Source organism: Anas platyrhynchos, chromosome 1 (assembly GCF_047663525.1).
Source record: "Anas platyrhynchos isolate ZD024472 breed Pekin duck chromosome 1, IASCAAS_PekinDuck_T2T, whole genome shotgun sequence".
Lineage (NCBI taxonomy): Eukaryota > Metazoa > Chordata > Aves > Anseriformes > Anatidae > Anas > Anas platyrhynchos.
In genome coordinates, this window is record NC_092587.1 from 83,112,799 (window position 1) to 83,132,168 (window position 19,370).

At 39.8% G+C, this 19,370-nt stretch overlaps 1 protein-coding gene across 2 annotated transcripts in view; it reads left to right on the forward strand.

Annotated features, from left to right (window-relative positions):
• The first annotated feature begins 310 nt into the window (after positions 1-310).
• Positions 311-19,370, forward strand: part of MAN1A2 (mannosidase alpha class 1A member 2) — a 135,598-nt gene continuing 116,538 nt past the window's right edge. The window contains exon 1 of one of the 2 annotated variants that reach the window (XM_021278243.4): positions 311-755. In XM_021278243.4, the coding sequence (XP_021133918.2) occupies positions 448-755 (308 nt within the window). In that variant the 5' untranslated portion in view covers positions 311-447. The remainder of the gene's footprint in view (positions 756-19,370) is intronic. The other variant, XM_038180749.2, reaches the window with a different exon arrangement.

Below are 19,370 nucleotides of genomic sequence, written 5' to 3' on the forward strand. Positions count from 1 at the left end.
CCCAGGGGACGCGGGCGGAGCGACGCCGCGCCTCAAGCCGGGCCCCCAGCAGCCCGCTCGCCGCCGCCGCCGTCCCGCAGCCGAGCCGCCGCCGAGCTCGGGGAGCGCCGCTGACCGGAGCCGCCCGCTCGGGCCCTGTTGGCCCCGGGGCGCGGAGGCAGCGGGGCGGCTGCGTCCCAGCCCCCGGGGGAGCGGCGGCCGTTGGGGCAGCCGTTGGGGCGGCCGTTGGGGCGGCGCGGCCCCCTCCTCCCCTCACAGCCCTCACCTCGCTCCTCCGAGAGGGCGCCCGCGGGGAGGATGGTGAAGCCGCCGCCGGCCCCCGCGCCGGGCTGGGAGGCGGCCGAGGCGAGGCGGGCCCCGGCAGCGCTCCGCAGGGGGTGAGAGGTGGCGGCGGCCGCCGCGGCGGGGGGTGAGGCTGCGCCCCGCGTTGGGGTCGCTGTCGGAAGGATGACCACCCCCGCCCTGCTGCCGCTGTCCGGGCGGAGGCTGCCCCCTCTGAACCTGGGGACGTCGTCCTTCCCGCACCACCGAGCTACCTTGAGACTCTCGGAGAAATTTATCCTGCTCCTTATCCTTAGTGCCTTCATCACGCTGTGCTTCGGGGCGTTCTTCTTCCTGCCCGACTCCTCGAAGCACAAACGCTTTGACCTGGGTTTGGAGGATGTGCTCATTCCCCACGTGGATACCAGCAAAGGGGGCAAAAACCTCGGAGGCTTCCTGATCCACGGGCAAGGACACGATGAGCATCGGCACAGGTAGGTGGCCGCGTCCCCGGCACGGCTGCGGTGCATCACGCTCGCTTGCTCCAGCCAGCGCAGCCCGGGGGAGTGGGGCTGAGTTAAGGAGAGACCCCGCTCATAAGGGCTTCTACCTCTGCGGACGGGACCTCGGGTGTTCTGTGTTCTCCACCTTTCCCCAGCAAAATGTACCTCTGAAAATAAGGAGTTTATTTGCTCCTTTGCCAAGTGTAGAAGTTATGACTGCTTACTGTCATTTAAGAGACCAGAGGCATTCCAGGGCTTGGATCTGGCCACGAAAAGGAAGAGTCTTTCACATGCTGCCGTTGCTACTCTCTCCATCAATCATATGTCTTTCCAATATGTATTAACTTCAGAGTTCTCCTGTTCTCCAGCTGCCATACGTAGATACATCTTCATGTTTTCTTTCCTAATGTGAGTTTAATTCTAGCCTTCTGACTAGTGAGGACTAGGTGGCTAAACCTGCACTCTCCTCCAGTGCTTAATTACTTCTTAGTATAGGCAATACGTAGTGTCAGTCGTGGCCGGGGAGGGGGGAAGATAAGGGGTGATTAAATTATGGCATGTGGGGAGATAGCCTAAGTGACTGCTGCATTTTTTTAATAGCTTCTCCTTGCTTACTCAAAACACTGACTTGATGCTGAATAGTTTGTGGGATTTTTGTCTGATAGAGTCTAAGGATTATAGCATGGAATCTGTCAGTGTATGATGTGTGGGATGTTGAACTATTAAATGGCTTAATCACCCTTTGTGACCCTTAAAATCAGTTGCTATAATATTATTCTAGACGATTGGAGGTGTCAGTGATTAAGTTTCCGTAATTGTGTTAGCAAGGGTGAAGAAATTGGAAATAAAACAGCAATTAAGAGTAATAAGTGTTAATGTCACGATGTTGATAGCTTTTTGGGGCCTCCTAAATCTTTGTGCAGTGTGAGCCCCTAAACGTTCAAGGCTGGGTCATGTGCAGATGTCTTCAAAACAGATTCAAAAACTTAAATGAAGGTTTTGCAGTGTACTTGCTTTTAATATGCATTAATTGCTTAAATCACATCTTCATGCCCGGGTAAGCTCTCTCTTCACTATCAAAGATGTGTAAAATGTGATGACAATGGATGATAGAATATGTTCTCTTCAATGTTGCTATTAATAATATGGTGAAATTTAAGTAAATGTTACTTATGCTGATAGTGTTCTTTGGGAACAGTTTGAAATGTATCCTATTGACATCATATTAGAATTATTTAAAGATTATTTGCCCTAGATTGAAAGGAAGGGATGTAATTGCCTCTTTTTATTAACATCTTGTGAGTTATACAGACTACCTGAATACTGTTCTATTTTTCCTTATGGCGTTTTTGCCGTTAGATATCATTGGAGCATTTATCATGAGCTCTTTCTTGCTAACTGAAAGGGCACGGACGCTTAATATTTAACAAGGACTTCTTTTGTCTGCGATGTTAATTGCTGGTGCAGTTAAATGTTGCACAAGACATAGGTTTAGATGCTTTCTAATATACCTTTGAAGTTCTCATCTTTGTCTTTTTTTGTCTCTTGTGATCTTGCTTCTTTTCACCCCGTCACAATGGTACGTGCAGTCAAAAACCAAGTTCTAAAATAGAAGATGAAACAAAACAGTCAAAATCAGGTTCTAAAATAGATGTCGGATGAAACAAAAAGGAGTTCAGCAGAAATTTTCAAAACTCCAGCTGTGATTGTTGTACCTTGTGCTGCCTAGTAGATGGGCCATATAAGAGTTTAATACTAATGGCTCTGAAGTGATGCTCTTGATTAACCTACTTATGAGAGTCCTTTTCAGGTTTGCTCTTCGTGTAATTTCTGAGGCTACAGCTTCAGTAGTGATACGAAAGTGCATACAGCTTTTCTTTCACACATAGATAAACAAAATGCATTTAGCTCCAATGGTTGATAAGCGAAAACAGACCCCAAATAAACCTTAAAAGGAGTGGTTACTGTGTCATCAGTTAACTCTTCTATAATTCCTCTCTAAGTTGTGAATATGTACTTCTCCCTACCTCAATCCAAAATTGTCCCTCTCACGTACAAATTTTATGACCACCTTTCAGGTTGTATTTGAGCAAGAATAAGTATTTCTGTTGCTTTAGTCCAGCGATCCATTACAAAACTCTAAGCATGCTTTAACTAGTTTAAAAAAAAAAAAAAAAAAAAAAGCCTGCCTGCTTAAAAGACACTTTTGTGAATTCCACCATGTGCATTGTGAGGCAAGGTTATGTGCTTTACTTCTGGAGTAATTTAATGGGCTTGTTACCTGATAGCGTTATCAATGGGTATTTGCTAGTTTAGGGTTGGCATAGTGACTGTTTTTCCATAGAGGAAAACATATGCCTGTTGACATTTTCAGTGCTTGGTTACTGCTCATGGGTCACAGGGACCTCAACAGTATTCTTAGAAAGCAAAATGTCTTCAAAAATGAATTCTAGATATCTTGTTATCTCAGTTTGGGATGAAAAACTTTGTCAGGCTTACCATCAAGGAGCAAAGTTGAGCATCAGCTACTCCATAGGTGTTATTTTTTGGATAGAATTAGGAATTAAAGCAAAGATCACGAGAAAATAACCTGGACTGTAGCACAAAGGAGGGTGCAGTCTAAGATGTGAAGTATGATAATGGACTAACAAGCTGTCTTTCCAAGAGTTGTGAGACTTAAGAAGAAATCGTATCAAAGGTCACTCATATGAAGTATACTTTATCATAAAGTGCCAGGTGTGTTTATTTAGTGATTAAGGGAAAGTATTTATTCTGTTACAGCAGCTATTGACTGATATCAAAAGCTTTAAAAAAAAAATGAAACCATATTGTTATACTGCTCTCTTGTTATATAGAGTATAGTATTTTAATGTTCGTTTTCCCTTATCCCTTAATTTTTGAGCTTTATAGCCTGCTGGAGGGTATTCATATTTCTATCTCGCAAAATATAGCAAGGATGTAGGTAGAGGGCTGTCATGCAGCCATGCATTAGTGTTAGGTGTGCAAATAATGGTTCTTTCTGAAACTTCTCTGTATTCCATCACATTGCTTAAGCATTTGTTCAAGAGTTGTGGTGTCCTTGCCTATCAAATAAAGAAAAACAACTTTCTTTTAAGAAGGGGGTTGAAATCTGAAATAAAGCTGCAACTGATACTCTGGGAAATGGCTTGCACAAAGCTCATATAGACAATAGACATTTCTAGCTGTGTATTTTGGGGGAAAGCTCTTCATTTGTTCTTAGAAGGTAATACGTAGGGAGTGGGTTAGTAATGTTAGAAAGGTGTGTATCAAAATCTTGCCTTGGTGAAGGAGGGTGGAAAAGACTAGTTAAGGACTTCTGAAGATACGTACACATGCATGCTTTTTAAAAGCCCACTTCAGTTCCTACAAGATGGATTTCTTTCTGCTTTAAATAGGATATTGCAGAGGTTCTGGAACAAGAGAAGCACAGTTTTGAAGACACATCTCCTAAATCTTGAATGACACACAAGTTTGGTGAGAAGTGACAGCTCTATGCAAGAAAATTCTACATATTCTGCTACCAAAAACCAACAAAAAACTCACAAAACAATACAAAAACAAAAAAACCCTTAAGCTGTTTCTCACTACCCAGTTTCTTTCCAACTATTTTAGGTATTTTATTCTTCCATACTGTGTCTGAAAGATAGCTTTGGAACCAAAACAAAATATTTTTATAGTTTCTTGGCATTTAATATAAACAAGTGAGAATGCAGTCTGTAATCTTTTTGATTTATTAGAAAGTTTTTAATAAAAATGAGTATCTGCAATAAGAACATTGAGCAGACTTGTTTCTTTAATGATGTGTTAGTAAGCTGCTTTTTATATTGACAAAAATTGAGATTATTTCTGTGGAAAAACTGCATTATTTGGAGAAGCAATAAATACATAATTCTATGAGCTCAAAGTTGCAAAGCCACTTTGTGACAGCACTCTGGACTATTGCTGTGCCAACGGTTCAATCCTTCAGAATTTTGCAGAGCTGTATCTTCAGCTGCTAAATTCCTGTGTTATTTTATTTCAAATCACAATTCCCACCCTTACTTAAAAATAAGACAAGCTCTCTTTTCAAAAGATTGGTAGCAGTTACCACTAATGCAACTGACCACTGCAACTACCTTGGCCTTGGGGTGTAAGCTCGTATAGATTAACGTAAATCATGCTTTTGAAGCTGTTCTTGTGAGGCTAAGGTATATCAGCTTCTGAATTATACAGAAGTGATAAGCTCAGCAGGTTGATATGACCAGGTGTATGTCAGCAGCTGCATGGCAATCGCTTAAAAGCACTCTTTCTTTGTTGTTCAATATATGGTTACCTCTAAAGACAGTAGCTGCTACTGCTGTACAGGTTAAAAGAGGTGAAAGTAATATTTTCAAAGACCTATTAGTCTCTCTTCTTCATTCTTCTAAATCCTGCCACTCTTCTTAATTGGAAAGAAACTTGAAAAACTGAATATGCTTTTTTTGACTCTTATCTTCTGTGGTCTACGTGGCTTAATTACAGAATCACAGTGGAGCTCATCTGGTCCAACCCCCCTGCCAGGCAGGGTCACGTACAGCACGTTGTGCAGGATGGCATCCAGGTGGCTTTTGAATATTTCCTGAGAAGGAAATGCCACAACCTCTCAGGACAACCTGTTCCACTGCTCTGTCACCCTCACAGCAAAGAAGTGTTTTCTTGTATTCATTTGGAACTTCCTGTGTGTGTTTGTGCCCGTCACCTCTTGTCCTGTTGCTGGGCACTACTGAAAAGAGTCTGGCACCATCCTCTCAGTGCCCTCTCTTCAGGTACTTGTACACACCGATAAGATCCCCTCTTAGCCTTCTCTTCTGCAGGCTAAACAGGCCCAGCTTTCTCAGCCTCTCCTTGTAAGAGAGGTGCTCCAGTGCCTTCATCATCTTAGTAGCCTTCTGCTGGACTCACACCAGTAGCTCTATGTCCTTCTTGTACTGGGGAGCCTAGAACTGAACACAGCTCTCCAGGTGTCACCTCACCAGGGCTGAGTAAAGGGGCAGGATCACCTCTCTTGAGCTGCCGGCAACACTCTTCCGAATGTACCTTAGGATGCTGTTGGCCTTCTTGGCCACAAGAGCACATGGCAGACTCACGGTCACCCTGCTGTCTACCAGGACTCCTGGGTCCTTCTCCACAGAGCTGCTTTCCAGCAGGTCAGCCCCCAACCTGTACTGGTGCTTAGGGTTATTCCTCCCTAGCTGTAGGACACTGCGTTTGTCCTTGCTGAACTTCGTGAGGTTTCTCACTGCCCAGCTCTCTAGCGTGTCCAGGTCCCTCCGAATGGCAGCACAGCCCTCTGGTGTGTCAGCCACTCCTCCCAGTTTTGTGTCATCAGCAAACTTGCTGAGTGTGGGCTTTGTTGCATCATCCAGGTCACAGAAGAATAAGCTGAACAAGACTGGACCTAGTACTGACACCTGGGGGATACTGCTAGCTACAGGCTTCCACCTATAGTGCACTGTTAAGACATAGAAGTGGGCAGAGGAGATAATTTAATTGCTATTGCTCAGTGGGATCAGTGTTTCCTATCACCCTCTGCCATGCCATCAAGTATGAAGCTGTGTAAAGCCAACTTTTGCTCTTCCCTCCCTGCACGTACTTGATGCACAGCTCATTAGTGCAATTATGAGTATTAGTGCAATTACGAGTATATGGGTGATTCAGATAACTTGCTTTTTCCCCTGAAAGCTTGGAATCTGCTGTAGCCTCTGGGGTAAACTCATACTCTGTCCAATTTCCCTTTCCATGAAGTTGAGCCTTCAGAGCAGACTGCACAATCTGTGTGCAGTATGGCCAATGAGTGTAAGCTCAGGTGATGAGTGTTGAGAAGTGATGCTGGTGCTTGGAGACGTACCAAAATCTGATTTCACTTGATGTCTTCCAGAATCCTCACATTCCCTTAAATTTGATCTGAATTTCTTCTGAAGTTGTACTGGGCTATGGGAGGAGTACCCTCTTGTCTTATATCAAAAGGTTCTGCTGAAATGAGTGCATTATATAGTAGGCTGAGAAATACTTCCATCTTTGAATTACAAAATGCAAATTCCAGACCATCTGTATAGATGTCCTTCCTCCTCCCCCCATCTGCTTAACAGCCTACATCATGTGTAGAGTGCTTCTTTAAGTTATCTTGCTGTACTCAAGTTTGACAAAGCACTTCTTGCACTGTGGAAGAGGAGATGACCAATCGTGTTCTCCAGTTCTTAACGTTTCCATTAAAGAAAAAAAAAGTTGGTTTTCTGCATGATTTATACTTCGTCTGCATACTGGAAAACAATTAGGCGTGGGAAAACAGCAGAAAGTTTGCTTGCTGGATTTAGGCCAGCTAGTGGGTGGAAGGCAGTAGCGCTTTGGAGTTTTGTAGATTAAAATCTCAGAAGAATTTTAATATAAATGTGGGTTACTTGATGTGTTTGCAGTGGTATAGGCAATAGTAAGCAACGTGGGCATACTGTGCCCTAAGAGTTCTCCCATTTGCCGCTCTTGTCAGTAGCATGTAGTAAATACAAACATCCTGATCCTTCTCAGCTTGTTCCGAGTTGCAGATTTTTGCTTGCTTACCACAAATGTATGTAAAAATAATCACATTTGGTTATGTGTTGTATGCATACGTTTTTTCATAACAATTGAATTTACACTTAATACTGGCAAAAAAAGGGAGAATATATTGTAAATTTTTTTTGCTCTTGTATGTTACCACTTTCACCTTGTGTAAGGGGGAAAAATATTAGCAATCTATGCATGAAGTTTTTGAGGACTACAGCATTGTATTTTCAGTTTAGACTTGCTCTAGAAAAGCTTTATTACTTGAATAGTTATTTGTGAATTCTTGCAAAATGTTTGCATACACTTTTGTTTTAGAGGTAGTTATAAAATGTTTTTTTCTCGTGTTCTTTTTTAAGAAACCCATGAAGTCCAAAACATGATCAGTGTCTCTTCTCCACCCTTCTGCCCTGTTGCTATTGCAGATCAAGAGAAAGTTGGTCTGACACGCAGACAGTTATTTCTCACAGTAAAGACTAGCTAAGTGGGAACCTCAGTGTTTGTGTTTCAACATAGTTTGTGGGATTTGTTCTTTTGCCTTTGTTTCCGGTTGGAGAATCAAGTGACTGCTGTAACGTGTCTTAATTCAGTACCTAGGTTGTCACTTGATTACTTAAATTCAGAGTTCTGTTGTAAGCTAATTGCTTGTGGGAAGAAGAGTGTTCAACAAGCTAAAGGTGGTAAAGCAAGAAAGGGGAAAAACAGGGAGATGTGGGGGAGGTATTTAAATGTTGAAATAAGAATTGTGAAGGCTCTGAATGTCCTGTATGACCAACTTTTTCAAAGTGCTTGCATTTACAGTATAATTACGTACCTCTTATTTGACCTGTATGACTTCTACTATTTGTCTTTTGAACTTAGTAATTCAACAATATTTCACAATCTTACTGTATTAAGTGTGTATTCATGGTTGGAAAATACTTGGCAAAGCTTTGAGAACTGTGGAGTTCTTACCATATAATAATAATTTGTAGATTTTTTGATTCCTTCTACCTGTATTATCTATGTTGCCTGATCTAGCCTCTCCTACAGAGCAAATCATGTAGGTTCATCCATTCACTCAAATACAGAAGCTCTAAATCTTTCTTAAATCAGTTAACTTTCTGGGATTATTTGAAGATCTTAAAAAGAAATGAGAGATTGATTTTTTTTTTATTTTTTTTTTTTGGTAACTTTGAGTTGTTTGTTTGAGCTCCTGACCAGGTTCACTGGGGTTTTCAAAATATAAAAATTTTGATCAGATATGCTATAGACTATTAGCCTTCTTTTCTAAGTTGGAGGCTTCTCTTTAAAGCATTTTTTTGCTTCTTCTCCTAAGCAAACAAAGTTTATATGGTTGTACCATATGTTCACCTGTGGTGCTGACCCTCTTCTTTTCTACATTCCCTCTGTTCCTCCTTTAACTTTTATCAGAAGCAGAGGGTAACCTGTCAAAATAAATACGTTTCTGTATCTTGTGCCTATCTAATTTCTGCGTGAAAGAGAGAGACCTTGGTTAGGGACGTCGTTGAAAGGAAGAATCACAACTGTGAGCCCCAGAGTTTTCTGTGATAACTTGGTCTGCTGCTTTTCAGTCTGTCCCAGTGTAACTCTGAGCCATTCGCAATATGTAGGGTTTAGTGGGGTTTAATGGGTTGGGGTTAGTAGGGTTTGATGGGATGTGTTACTGACGTTGTAGGAAACATTGGTCTAGAAAGCTAAAGAACCCTAATGCGTGAAATGCTGGGGAATGATAGTTCTGTTCCTTGCAGGATTTTTGTCCAGACACTGAATCATATTTATGATTCTGTCTTGCTGTCTTTATTTTTTTTTAATGTTCTTGAACATTTAAAAAACATACAAACTTATGAAGAGGATTGCCTTGTATATGGTATTTGGCATTAGGTTCATTAATATTTTCTGTTTTCTTTTACTTGTTAGTCAATTCTTAAACCACCAGAGGGTTTTGTAAACACTTCCGCAACTCCTTGCCGTAGAGTTGCTGTTGAAGCTTACAATGGGCAGGGAGCAAGTTAGAGGTTTTTGTTTGACTTAAAATTATGCAATCTGCTAAATATGGTATAAGTAGAATTACTTGCAGCTTTAAGGGAGTGCATATGATTAAAGTACTTTTTCCCTTTTTTTCTGTAAGAGATCTCTTAAAAGAGATTACTTTGTGTCTATTAGCACCAGTAAACAAATGTCAAATTTCACATTTAGTGTGTGCTGTTAGCAACCTGGACGGCATTTGTAAGATGATAATTATCTCCATTTAGGTTTAGCACAGTTTGTAGGCCAGCAAGGCATTTGAAGTTTACATGGGCAAGCTGCTTCAGAGTGTTCTCCTTCTCAGCAATTTGTTATTGTTTTTCCTCTGGAGCTGCTGACATGTTTGAACTGCTGAAGCTTACAGTCAGGCTACTTACGGGCAGATGACTGTCAGTGGTAAATCAAACTAATCCATTTTACTTGTTATTGGATCAAATGAATGTGATCACAAAGGGGAAGAAAAACATCTTAGTTGGAGGAGTGGCATATCCCTTAAATCCTTCAGTGGGATGGTGAAGATCCCATTTGCCATGCTGGCTGGAAAGAATAACTTACAGCATGTGCTACTTCCTCACAGATTTTTCTTGTTATGTTGCTATCTTTAGGAGTTTATTGCATTTCAAGTGTTATTTACTGTTTTCTCCATGGAAGTTAGGGACTCTTCTTTTGTTCCATAATATTGCATTCTTTCTGTAGTGTATTTAAAAAATATTAATATATAGCTGTCTTTCTGGACCACAAGTTTTCTGCTTCTTTTATTACTTAATGAAATCATAAATTACTTTTTGATTTAAAAACAAAATCTGAAAAAACACCCACAACAATCTGAATTTGTCTGGGATGGCAAAAGTAGTGGGAGAAATACTTCTGAGAGAATAAGAAATTATCTTCCTGATAAGATGGTCTCCCCTACTCCATTGTTCCCAAAGGGGACAGGCAGTACAAACCCCTCAAAACCTTGTTATCCTCTTGAATCCATGTTCTGCAGTCATATTTTCTGATGTATAAATCCAGTTGATCTTTTCTTCTATATTCAGGCAAACTTTTCTAGCTGTTTTGGGAGATCAGAATATAAGAGCATAGGTTAAAATCTTCAGGGTAGAAATAATGAGGGATTCTTAAGAAATGTTAGTAGAGAAAAGTCCAGTGTGTTAATAGCAATTTACTGAGATTTGCAGAATTTTACAGAACTTTTAGTAAGTCTTAAAAAAAAAAAAAAAAAAAATCAGTCCTGAAAAAAATGGTGTGAACTAGTTTGACTAAGAACCGTGTTTCTGGTGACCTTTTAAATCTCTTGTGAATCAGATTTATCTTGGAAGTACTAAAGGCTGTTTTCAACTTAATTATTACAGATGATGCAAGCATGTGTCTGTTTTCCCAGTGCTATAATCACACATCCTTAGTTTCCTAAAGGCATCTGTTCTGCTGTCATTGGTTTCTGTTTGAGTGGAAAATGTTCTCCAAATTATTAAGTAACACTTGTATTAAATTCTGAATTGCAATGCAGAGTGTTCTGGAGAAGAAAATACAGCAGAATAGTCAGTGGACTCACTGCACTGTGGAGTTCTGATGTTACAAAGGGCACGTTTGGAAAACGAATTCAAGTTTCTATTTTTTGTGAATAATTTCACCTTCCAGAGACTGTGGAGTCCATAGCCATTAATATAGAATCATCGAATATCCCGAGTTGGAACGGACCCATAAGGATCATTGAATCTAACCCCTGGCTCCACACAGGTCTACCCAAAAATTCCGACCATATGACTAAGAGCACAGTCCAAATGCTTCTTAAACTCTGACAGGCTTGGTGCTGTAACAGTGTCCATGGGGAGCCTGTTCCAGTGCGTGACAACCCTCTCAATAAAGAACCTCTTCCTGATATCCAGCCTGAACCTCCCCTGCTGCAGCTTGATATCTTAACATGGTCTCTGAAATAGGTGCTTTCCAGAAAATGGGAAAATTGAAACAAATTAGTTTTGCTGTTGAAGAATTAACCAATTCTCTTACATTAACAACAACTAATTTAAATAGAGTAACATACCAGGTACAGTGATAAAGTTAATCAACACTGTTAAAGATACTGATTTTAAGTACTTCAAAATAGTGAAGTTGGATCTACTAACTGTCACTAAGTTGGTCCAGATCAGTAAGGTGAAAAGTTCATACAGTATGAATATTTTGCCTATTTATATTAGTAGTTCATACCTCGGATGATGAAAGGGATAGAAGGAAACTTACCTGCATTGCAGTAACTGTCACCCTGGTAATCATAGCTTTTTTGGAGGGTTTTCTGTCTGTCACCTTTCTCATCTTGAGAGATTGATACCTATGGAAGCTTTGCCTTGGTCTCTGATATATGTGTGTATATATATGAAACTGTTCTGTGAAGTGGGTGATCAATTGTCACTGATGTTGTTTCAATACTTGTACGTGAACTTTCAAACAAATGAGGTGACTGGTGTTGTACAGGAGTTTTTTACAAAGAACTTCTGTTACAAATTATAAACTTTTTTTTTTTTGTCATGATATTCCCGAAAAGAATGAGAATCGTTCAGAATTGTATTGGTAACTGAAAGAAGTTTTTTTTTTTTTTTTTATTAAGTGAAAAAAAACACCTCCCCGCACCTCCCCCTCAAAAAAATCAAAACACCAAAACAGCACAATCAGCCAAACAAAAAACAGCCCAAACAAAAAAGCCCCCAAATAAACAGAAAACAGCACTTCATGATTCTTGGTCTTACTTGATATGAAACATCAAACAAAACAGGCAACAAAGCCTGCAGAACAGTGGTGGAAGAGAACCTGGAATCTTTGTCTGGCTTTCACCCAGACCTGTGTTGTCATTGCAGCATTTGCTAGCTGCTTGCTGGCCAGAGTGGGCTACGGGAACAGTTTACTGGCTTATAAAGTAAAATGCCCAGTGGTTATTTTGTTCTTGTTTCCAAACTGACAAAATTTGCGAATCACTACCACTCTTCGTGTGAACCCCAGGCCCTTGGTTAGCTTGGTTTTTAATGTTTATTTTGATTTTAATGTATTACAGATATGGAAATCACTTGATCACTAATTTTATTCAGAGGGATATACTATTGGAGTTGTGTAGTGGTTTGCTTGTCAGCCCTTTTCTCCCCCTTAGATGTAATTTACTCAGAATAGCATCTGGCTGTCACACTACAGTGGGACTAGATCATCCGGTCTACTGCTATTACAAAGAAAAATGACGCTTGACATATTCGTGTCAATTTGGCAAGATGCCTAAATGATTATGCTCAATGAAATATGTGACGTTTCAAGTGGTAATGTAACCTGCAGGAACACTTGCAGGAGAAATGTACAGTACTGCAAAGAAAATGCCACCTTTACTGGTTCTGGAAGGTTCAAATACTGACACAAGTCACCTGATCAATTCCCAGCACACAACTGCAGGTTTAGTACATTAATTCAAAGTTTCTTGTACTCTAGAATTTGCTGGTGGTGATCCTGAGGAAATTCAAAATGCAATGGAGTTTAAGAAGAAAAACACCAGGAAGTGCCTATGATGCTTCCTTTCCTACACTAAAAAGAAAACTAATCAGCAACCATCCCCAGTTCCAAAGTGGTGTGTATAATTATGTTGAGTAAGTCATAATTACTTGCTATTCCTAGGTTCCCAGGAAACTCCAATTTATTTTGAACCTTTCCAAGTCCATAGTATGGAATTCCTAGGAAAAAAAGCAAGCTATGTAATATTACAGAATCACAGAATTTCTAGATTGGAAGAGACCTCAAGATCATCAAGTCCAACCTCTGACCTAACGCTAGCAGTCCCCACTAAACCATATCCCGAGGTTAAGATTGTTTTACTGCATTGGAATAGTGATATAAGTGCCATTGTGTGAATAAAATACTATGGGAATAACTATTACTACATCTATATGTTACCTATAGTTTCTTTATCTCAAATATACTGTTGTAGTAGCTAGGAATTATATGAAAGCATAAAATGTTTAAATGCTCCTTTATTTGATATATAAATTCATTTTTTCCATCTACCTTACTTCCATTGCTAATGAGAAATTCTGGAGTCTGTGCAAACTAAGTAGGGTTCTTCCACTCTAGCATGAGACAAGTTGCCTTAAACTGCATCAGGCGTAACCTTGCCTCACCTGCTTTCAGGTGGGTCCAGTAATGCTTAAAATGGAACACTGTCTGAGAGTTAGAAATCTTTATTTACGTCAATCTGTTCAAAGAAATTTTGTGGTAGATAGTCTCTGATTTTATATTTTACTTCCAGTTTCTGTTCTACTTTTCCTTTTTATAAATTGGTCACTTATTTTTAGCAATTTGACCCTACCATTTTCAGTTCAATGCTTGACAGTTGCAATAAAATAGGACTATGAATGTTGTAAGTGCTATTCAAAATGTCTGAGTGGTCTGAGGCATCTAAAACAACATCACCATCTCTTCTCAACCTTTTTCTTCCACAAAGACAAGGCATAGTCTCAAAAAAAAAAGTCTGGTGATGGGTGGCTAGTACTGCCTCATTTTCTTCTAAAACATGAAGAATGATTGAAACTTAACTTTCACTTTGAGTAGCAAGAGTAAATGAAAGCCTCCATAAAACTTAATTTCTTAAGGATGTAAGATACAGAATTGCTGTGGATGAGGTTTTGGCATCTTCTAGCATGCACAGAGGTTCTTCATGTCAGAGACAGAGCAATTATTTTCTAGGTAGTGCAGGTTGCTTAACTGGTTAGGCAGTTTGCAAAGGATTAATGTGCTTACCAGCCTGATGAGTCCCTGCTGATGTGGAAGGTGTATGGAAGGAAAATACTAACTGCCTTTCCTTCTTGGAGTAGTTTGATTTTTTTTTATTTTTTTTGATCTGGTTGAGTTGATGTAGTCCAACTTTTTTTTTTTTTTTTCCTGAACGTCTTATGTCTTTTGTCAGTATTTTTCTTCTGAGTTAAATTACTGTCTCAGCAATTTCACTGTTTTTCTTACCTTTTGAGACTTAAAACAGTTAGAGTATCCTGTCATAACGTTAAGTTTTTGGTCGAGCTGAGCCCAAGCTCTTGATGGACTGTAGGTCATAGAGAGTGCAGTCTTTTGGTTTATCAATACTTGTACTGCATGCTTGTTTACTCTATATAATAAATTTATATACATGTACTGAGTTTTGTGAGTTGCATTATTTCATATATATATATAATATGAATAAATATAAATATGTTCTGGGGAGTAACTGACCCACTATTGGTTTTCTTCCCTTTTTTAATAGGAAAAAAGATCCACCCAATTATCAGTCTCCTGAATCATCATTATGTAGTTTATTAGTAGGGTGGATTTTTTTATGTGGAAACTTACTGGAAGCACTTGGAAGGCTAAATAACTTGTCACACACTTGTCTTTCATCCTCTGATTTATTGATAAGATTAAAGAATTTTGTGAGTAATGAGATAGTTTTGCTCTGTGGAGAAGTGCAGATTGGACAGTACATCATTATTTCCAGATAGCCCATTGCTCTGTCTTCAGTTACTGATTTGGCTGATTTGACAAGTAGAGAGGTATAAAGATTTGCTGTTCTCTCCGTCTAACCACTCCCAGAGGTGTGGTATGGGAGAACTTTCTGTAGAGTATTTCCATTTTAATTAAACCAATATTACTGTTACAAGAGGACAGAGACTGCAGTGTGGATATACTTTTTTGCATTCCTTCTGGTTCACAGTATAAAATAAGTCCTATATATTTTTTTCCCCTTGAAGTAAGTAAAGGCTTTGTACCATTGCCTGCTGTTCCTTTCCTGTCTTTTTCTCATGACATATGATGAAATATCTTCTAAAAGCTACTGACATTCTGAGACTGAGATAAAATTAATTTTTTCTATCATTGCTCTATAATTCTTCTAATTTCTCTGAAGTAGGACTACTTTTTAAACTGCTGCCACATAGTAGCAAGGGAGTATCGCAACTGGAATGATCCTGCCAACACTAAGTGCAAGGAGCTAATCTGTCTTTCAGACTGATAAAATGCTGCTCCCACACCAAAGCAATGCTAATTGACCATCATTGAAGCTGTATTGACCCGAAGGACTGCATATAACTGTTTTCTGGTGGTAAGAGAAATCAAGAGAAATTGCTGAGACCTGTATTTTTAGAACTTGTTCAGCCTAAGCAGTAAAACCCTAGTGATGTTGACCCACTGCAATGAAGAGCTAGTGTCAGTTTCCTATATGAATAGCTCCCAAGGATTCTTCTTCCTCTTCAGGTTCTGTGCTGTACATTTGAGTGCATGTCTTATGGTGCCATGCACATTGACCACTATTGTGATTTTAAACATTGATATAAAAATATCAACTTATCATATAGCAATATAGCAACAATTATAGCCTGAGGAGGATAAAACTGAGTAGTGCAAGTGGACTTTCAGTAGTATATTTACAGCACTGTTGCTTCAGGGATGTGCAAAGCAACTCAGGCTGGGTGAGTAAATAGTGTTATAGAAGTTTAGCTTGTGTTGACAGAACATCTGTGTGAGAGTAGTCTGTTCTGTAGTGCTCTGTGGAAACTGCTGGGGGATTTCCGTGCAAAGAAGTCTAGTGCCATCTGCTTACCTGAAAGTTTGCCATCTCAGAGTCTATTCTATATGCTGTTTGCAACTCTGCCTTTGCAATAGCCATTTTATGTGTATTTTTGCTAGCTCTCAACTATTATATTTGAAAAAATGAGTACTTTTTAGGCTAAAAGAATAGTCATATCATGGCTATTGCTTTAAACTACTAACTTTCTTCAGCTCTTTTTCTTTGGTTTGTGAGGATCTTCAGCATTACTTCTGGAAGCTGAGAAGACTCATGTTATAAAAGGAAGGAGTCACCATATTTATTGTGGTACCACTTTTGAACACAGGCTGCAGGAAAAAGGCATTGCTACAGGTCAGATAGAGTTCTTATTTCTACAGTAGAGGGGGTGGGAAAAGGAAAAGGGAAATGAGTATCTGATTAGGAACAAGAACCTGGGGAAGGGGTAAGTCTGGGTTACCAGAGGGCCTTGGTGATGAAAAGGAACAATTTATTTCTTTGGAATCTGCAGATAGGAAGTACACACTGAACAAAATAAAATAATACAGGATGGCTGTGAAATAGTAATTTTAGCTGCCTTCTCCTTTTTCCCAGAGTAAAAAAAAAAAAAAAAAAAGTGTTGTCTGAGACACGAGAAGAGGTGGGCATTGGCTGAGTGAGGTATCAAAGACTTAGCAGAGTGGCACTGGGGAAAGGAGACATTTCAAGCACAGTGGAGTGCTCAGTAAGGCATAAATAATGCCTTAGGGTGGTAGGGAGTGACTTATTGTATGGAGGAAGCAATATCATTGGGATAAACTTGAGGAGTAGAAACTAGATGTGATGGTGGGAGAGGGAATGACTGGGGTTATTGATCATGTGAGTTTGTGTGCAGAAAAACTGCACCTTGTCGCTTGGTCTCTACTTTAATTTACTTTAAGATTCTTGAATATGCAGTTCTGTAACACTTGGATTTCATGTCCTGTTCTCCCATGTGGTCAGCCATTTAATCTTGCCTGTATCTGAGTTCCAGCAGTAGTGTTTGGACAGTCAGCCTGTTAGGAGGCCTGATGTGGCCTTAAATGATCAATGATTTTTCAGGTGGCTCAGCTCACCACTGACTGAGTGGCTTGCTGTCTGGTCTCCTGAATACCAGCATAAGGAGTAAGGGAGTTTTTCTTTTCTTTCTCTGTTTTTTTTTTTTTTTTGTTTGTTTTTTTAGGGCAACCAATGCTCTGAAAGAATGATTTGCACAGAGATGCTAACCAACACAAGGAATATTGAGTTACAGCTGGAATATTGTTTTATGTAATATTGCTGATCATATTATCAATGCTGCTGTTACATGTAAGCAATACTAAAATTCACAACATAAGTGGATGTGGAGACATCATTCATGTGCTGGTTGACTTGATGCTAAAAAATGCCTACTTTTCTGGCAATCAGTGAGTCAGTGTAGCATGGCCAGAGAAGTTGTGCTCCTGTGCGCCATTGGAAGAGGTTACCCATGCTGGTGGTGAGCAAATTCTCTTCATCCAGGGATGTTTTCCTACTGCTCATGCATGCGACTTCTCTGCCTTGGGCATACAATGAAGATAGGGCCGTCTTCTCCCTAACTGGAAGTTGGGTTGGTGGAGCTGTTGGAAGAGCTTCACAAGACTTAACCTGCCAGGGCTTGTGCTTACATTGGTGATCTCTGGTCTGGGTGTTATGTTGGTTGTCCAGTCAGTTAATTTATTCTTCTACCATTATTTTAATATAATAATATATATTATGATGCGTATATCTAGTAGTTGCCAGTTTCCAGTAGACCCCTCCCTTATTACTGTTGGCACTGTCTATGTACCTCAGAGCTCTATAATTAGTATGTTTTTTGGTATAAGTCACCTTTTAGCTACAATGTGCACTTTTGTTTCTGGCAGACCCTGTAATGGGAAGGCAGTGTGGACTCATCCATAGACAGAATATTGCTCCTGCTTCTTTCCTCATGTTATCTTTTGGCTGTCATCTGACCCTACCATAGCTAACTCAGGTTGCTAAGCCCATGCAACAAAACTCAGTGAACAAATGTCCAGGGCAACACAACCAAGCCCCTAGGTAGTCTTTTATGTTAAGACCCTCAGTCAGTTCACCAGCCACTGACAAGTGCCAGAGCTGGTGCAGTGCTGAGTGGGACCTTGTACTTGGCAATAGCTAGGCATTAATCAGCTTAAATATCATGTGAAACTGTAGCCTGAGCCTTTTTTTTTTGCCTCCTGCTGCAAGCTGATACATGTGAAACCCTGTTAAGGTATGTTTCTCTTCCTCTGCTGTTGACCTACATAGTAACTGATAGCAGAAGGTTGTCATCTTCTATAGCTCAAATGATAGGGTCTGTAATGGATGTAAAGCTCCAACATTACAGTTGTGAATTACTGGGATGCTAAAATGATTATCATACCTTTTAGTGATTGCTGCTTCTTAGTTTTCTCTTAAATATATACATATGTACTTAGTTATATACAACAAGTGTCTTAATGGCACCGTTTTTTTCCTTTCTAGTTTCCAAAACTCAGTTACTTTATGCTTTTAAAATTCAGCAATATATTACAGCTCAGTGTTTTATTTTTTTCTTATTGTTATCGACTTAGTATTTTAAATTAAAACTTTCAGTCTGTTCTTAGTATTGTCAGTTTAATAGCACATATGGAGAGCGAGGCTGTCCTGGTATATTAAGTATTTAATATGTTAATATTTAGCACTTCTTACTGCAAGGTATTCATGCAGCTTTCTCTGTGATGTTCTTACATACTGGTTTCAGCAAGCCTTTGATCTCTGCTGGAAGAGTGCTTTCAAGCTATGTCTTGTAAAGGTAAACAGGTGAAATCCTGTTTCTCTTTTGCTTAAATTTTCTTTTATACATTGCTGTTTTTGTATAAAGTGAAATGTTAGGAAACGGTTCGTAGCATATTAGTCAAGCTAATATCACAGTGTTCTGTTAATTGAGCTAAACTACCTGAACACAAACATACTATAATCAATAGATGTGCTAAGAAATTCCTTTTTGTCTTCACAATGTGAGTATTCAGGACAGAGAATTTCTCAGCTGGTTAAGACTCCTGCCTTAGGACTTGTTCAGTTTCTGGAGACTGTGTGGGGCCTTTCATTGATTCCTGAAGATTTTGTGCATGCCTCCAGGAACTGTTTTCTCCTCTGGGAGTATAATGTACAGAAGGGGGAGGAATTTGTAACTCTAGGGTCAGGAAGAAGATCAGGAAAGAAGGGAGAGCAAGGATGCTGTCTGTACTGTACATATATAATTAGAGTTCTTTTGTTGTTGCTTTATTCTTGTTTCCTATTCCATCTCCTTCCAAAATTCCTGTGCAGAGCTGGATTATGAACCTGCCCCATTTTGGTATAACTGTAAGGCAATGTAGCTAGTGCAGTGAGTGAAGGAGTAGCAAGTCGGTACAGTAGTGCTGAAGATG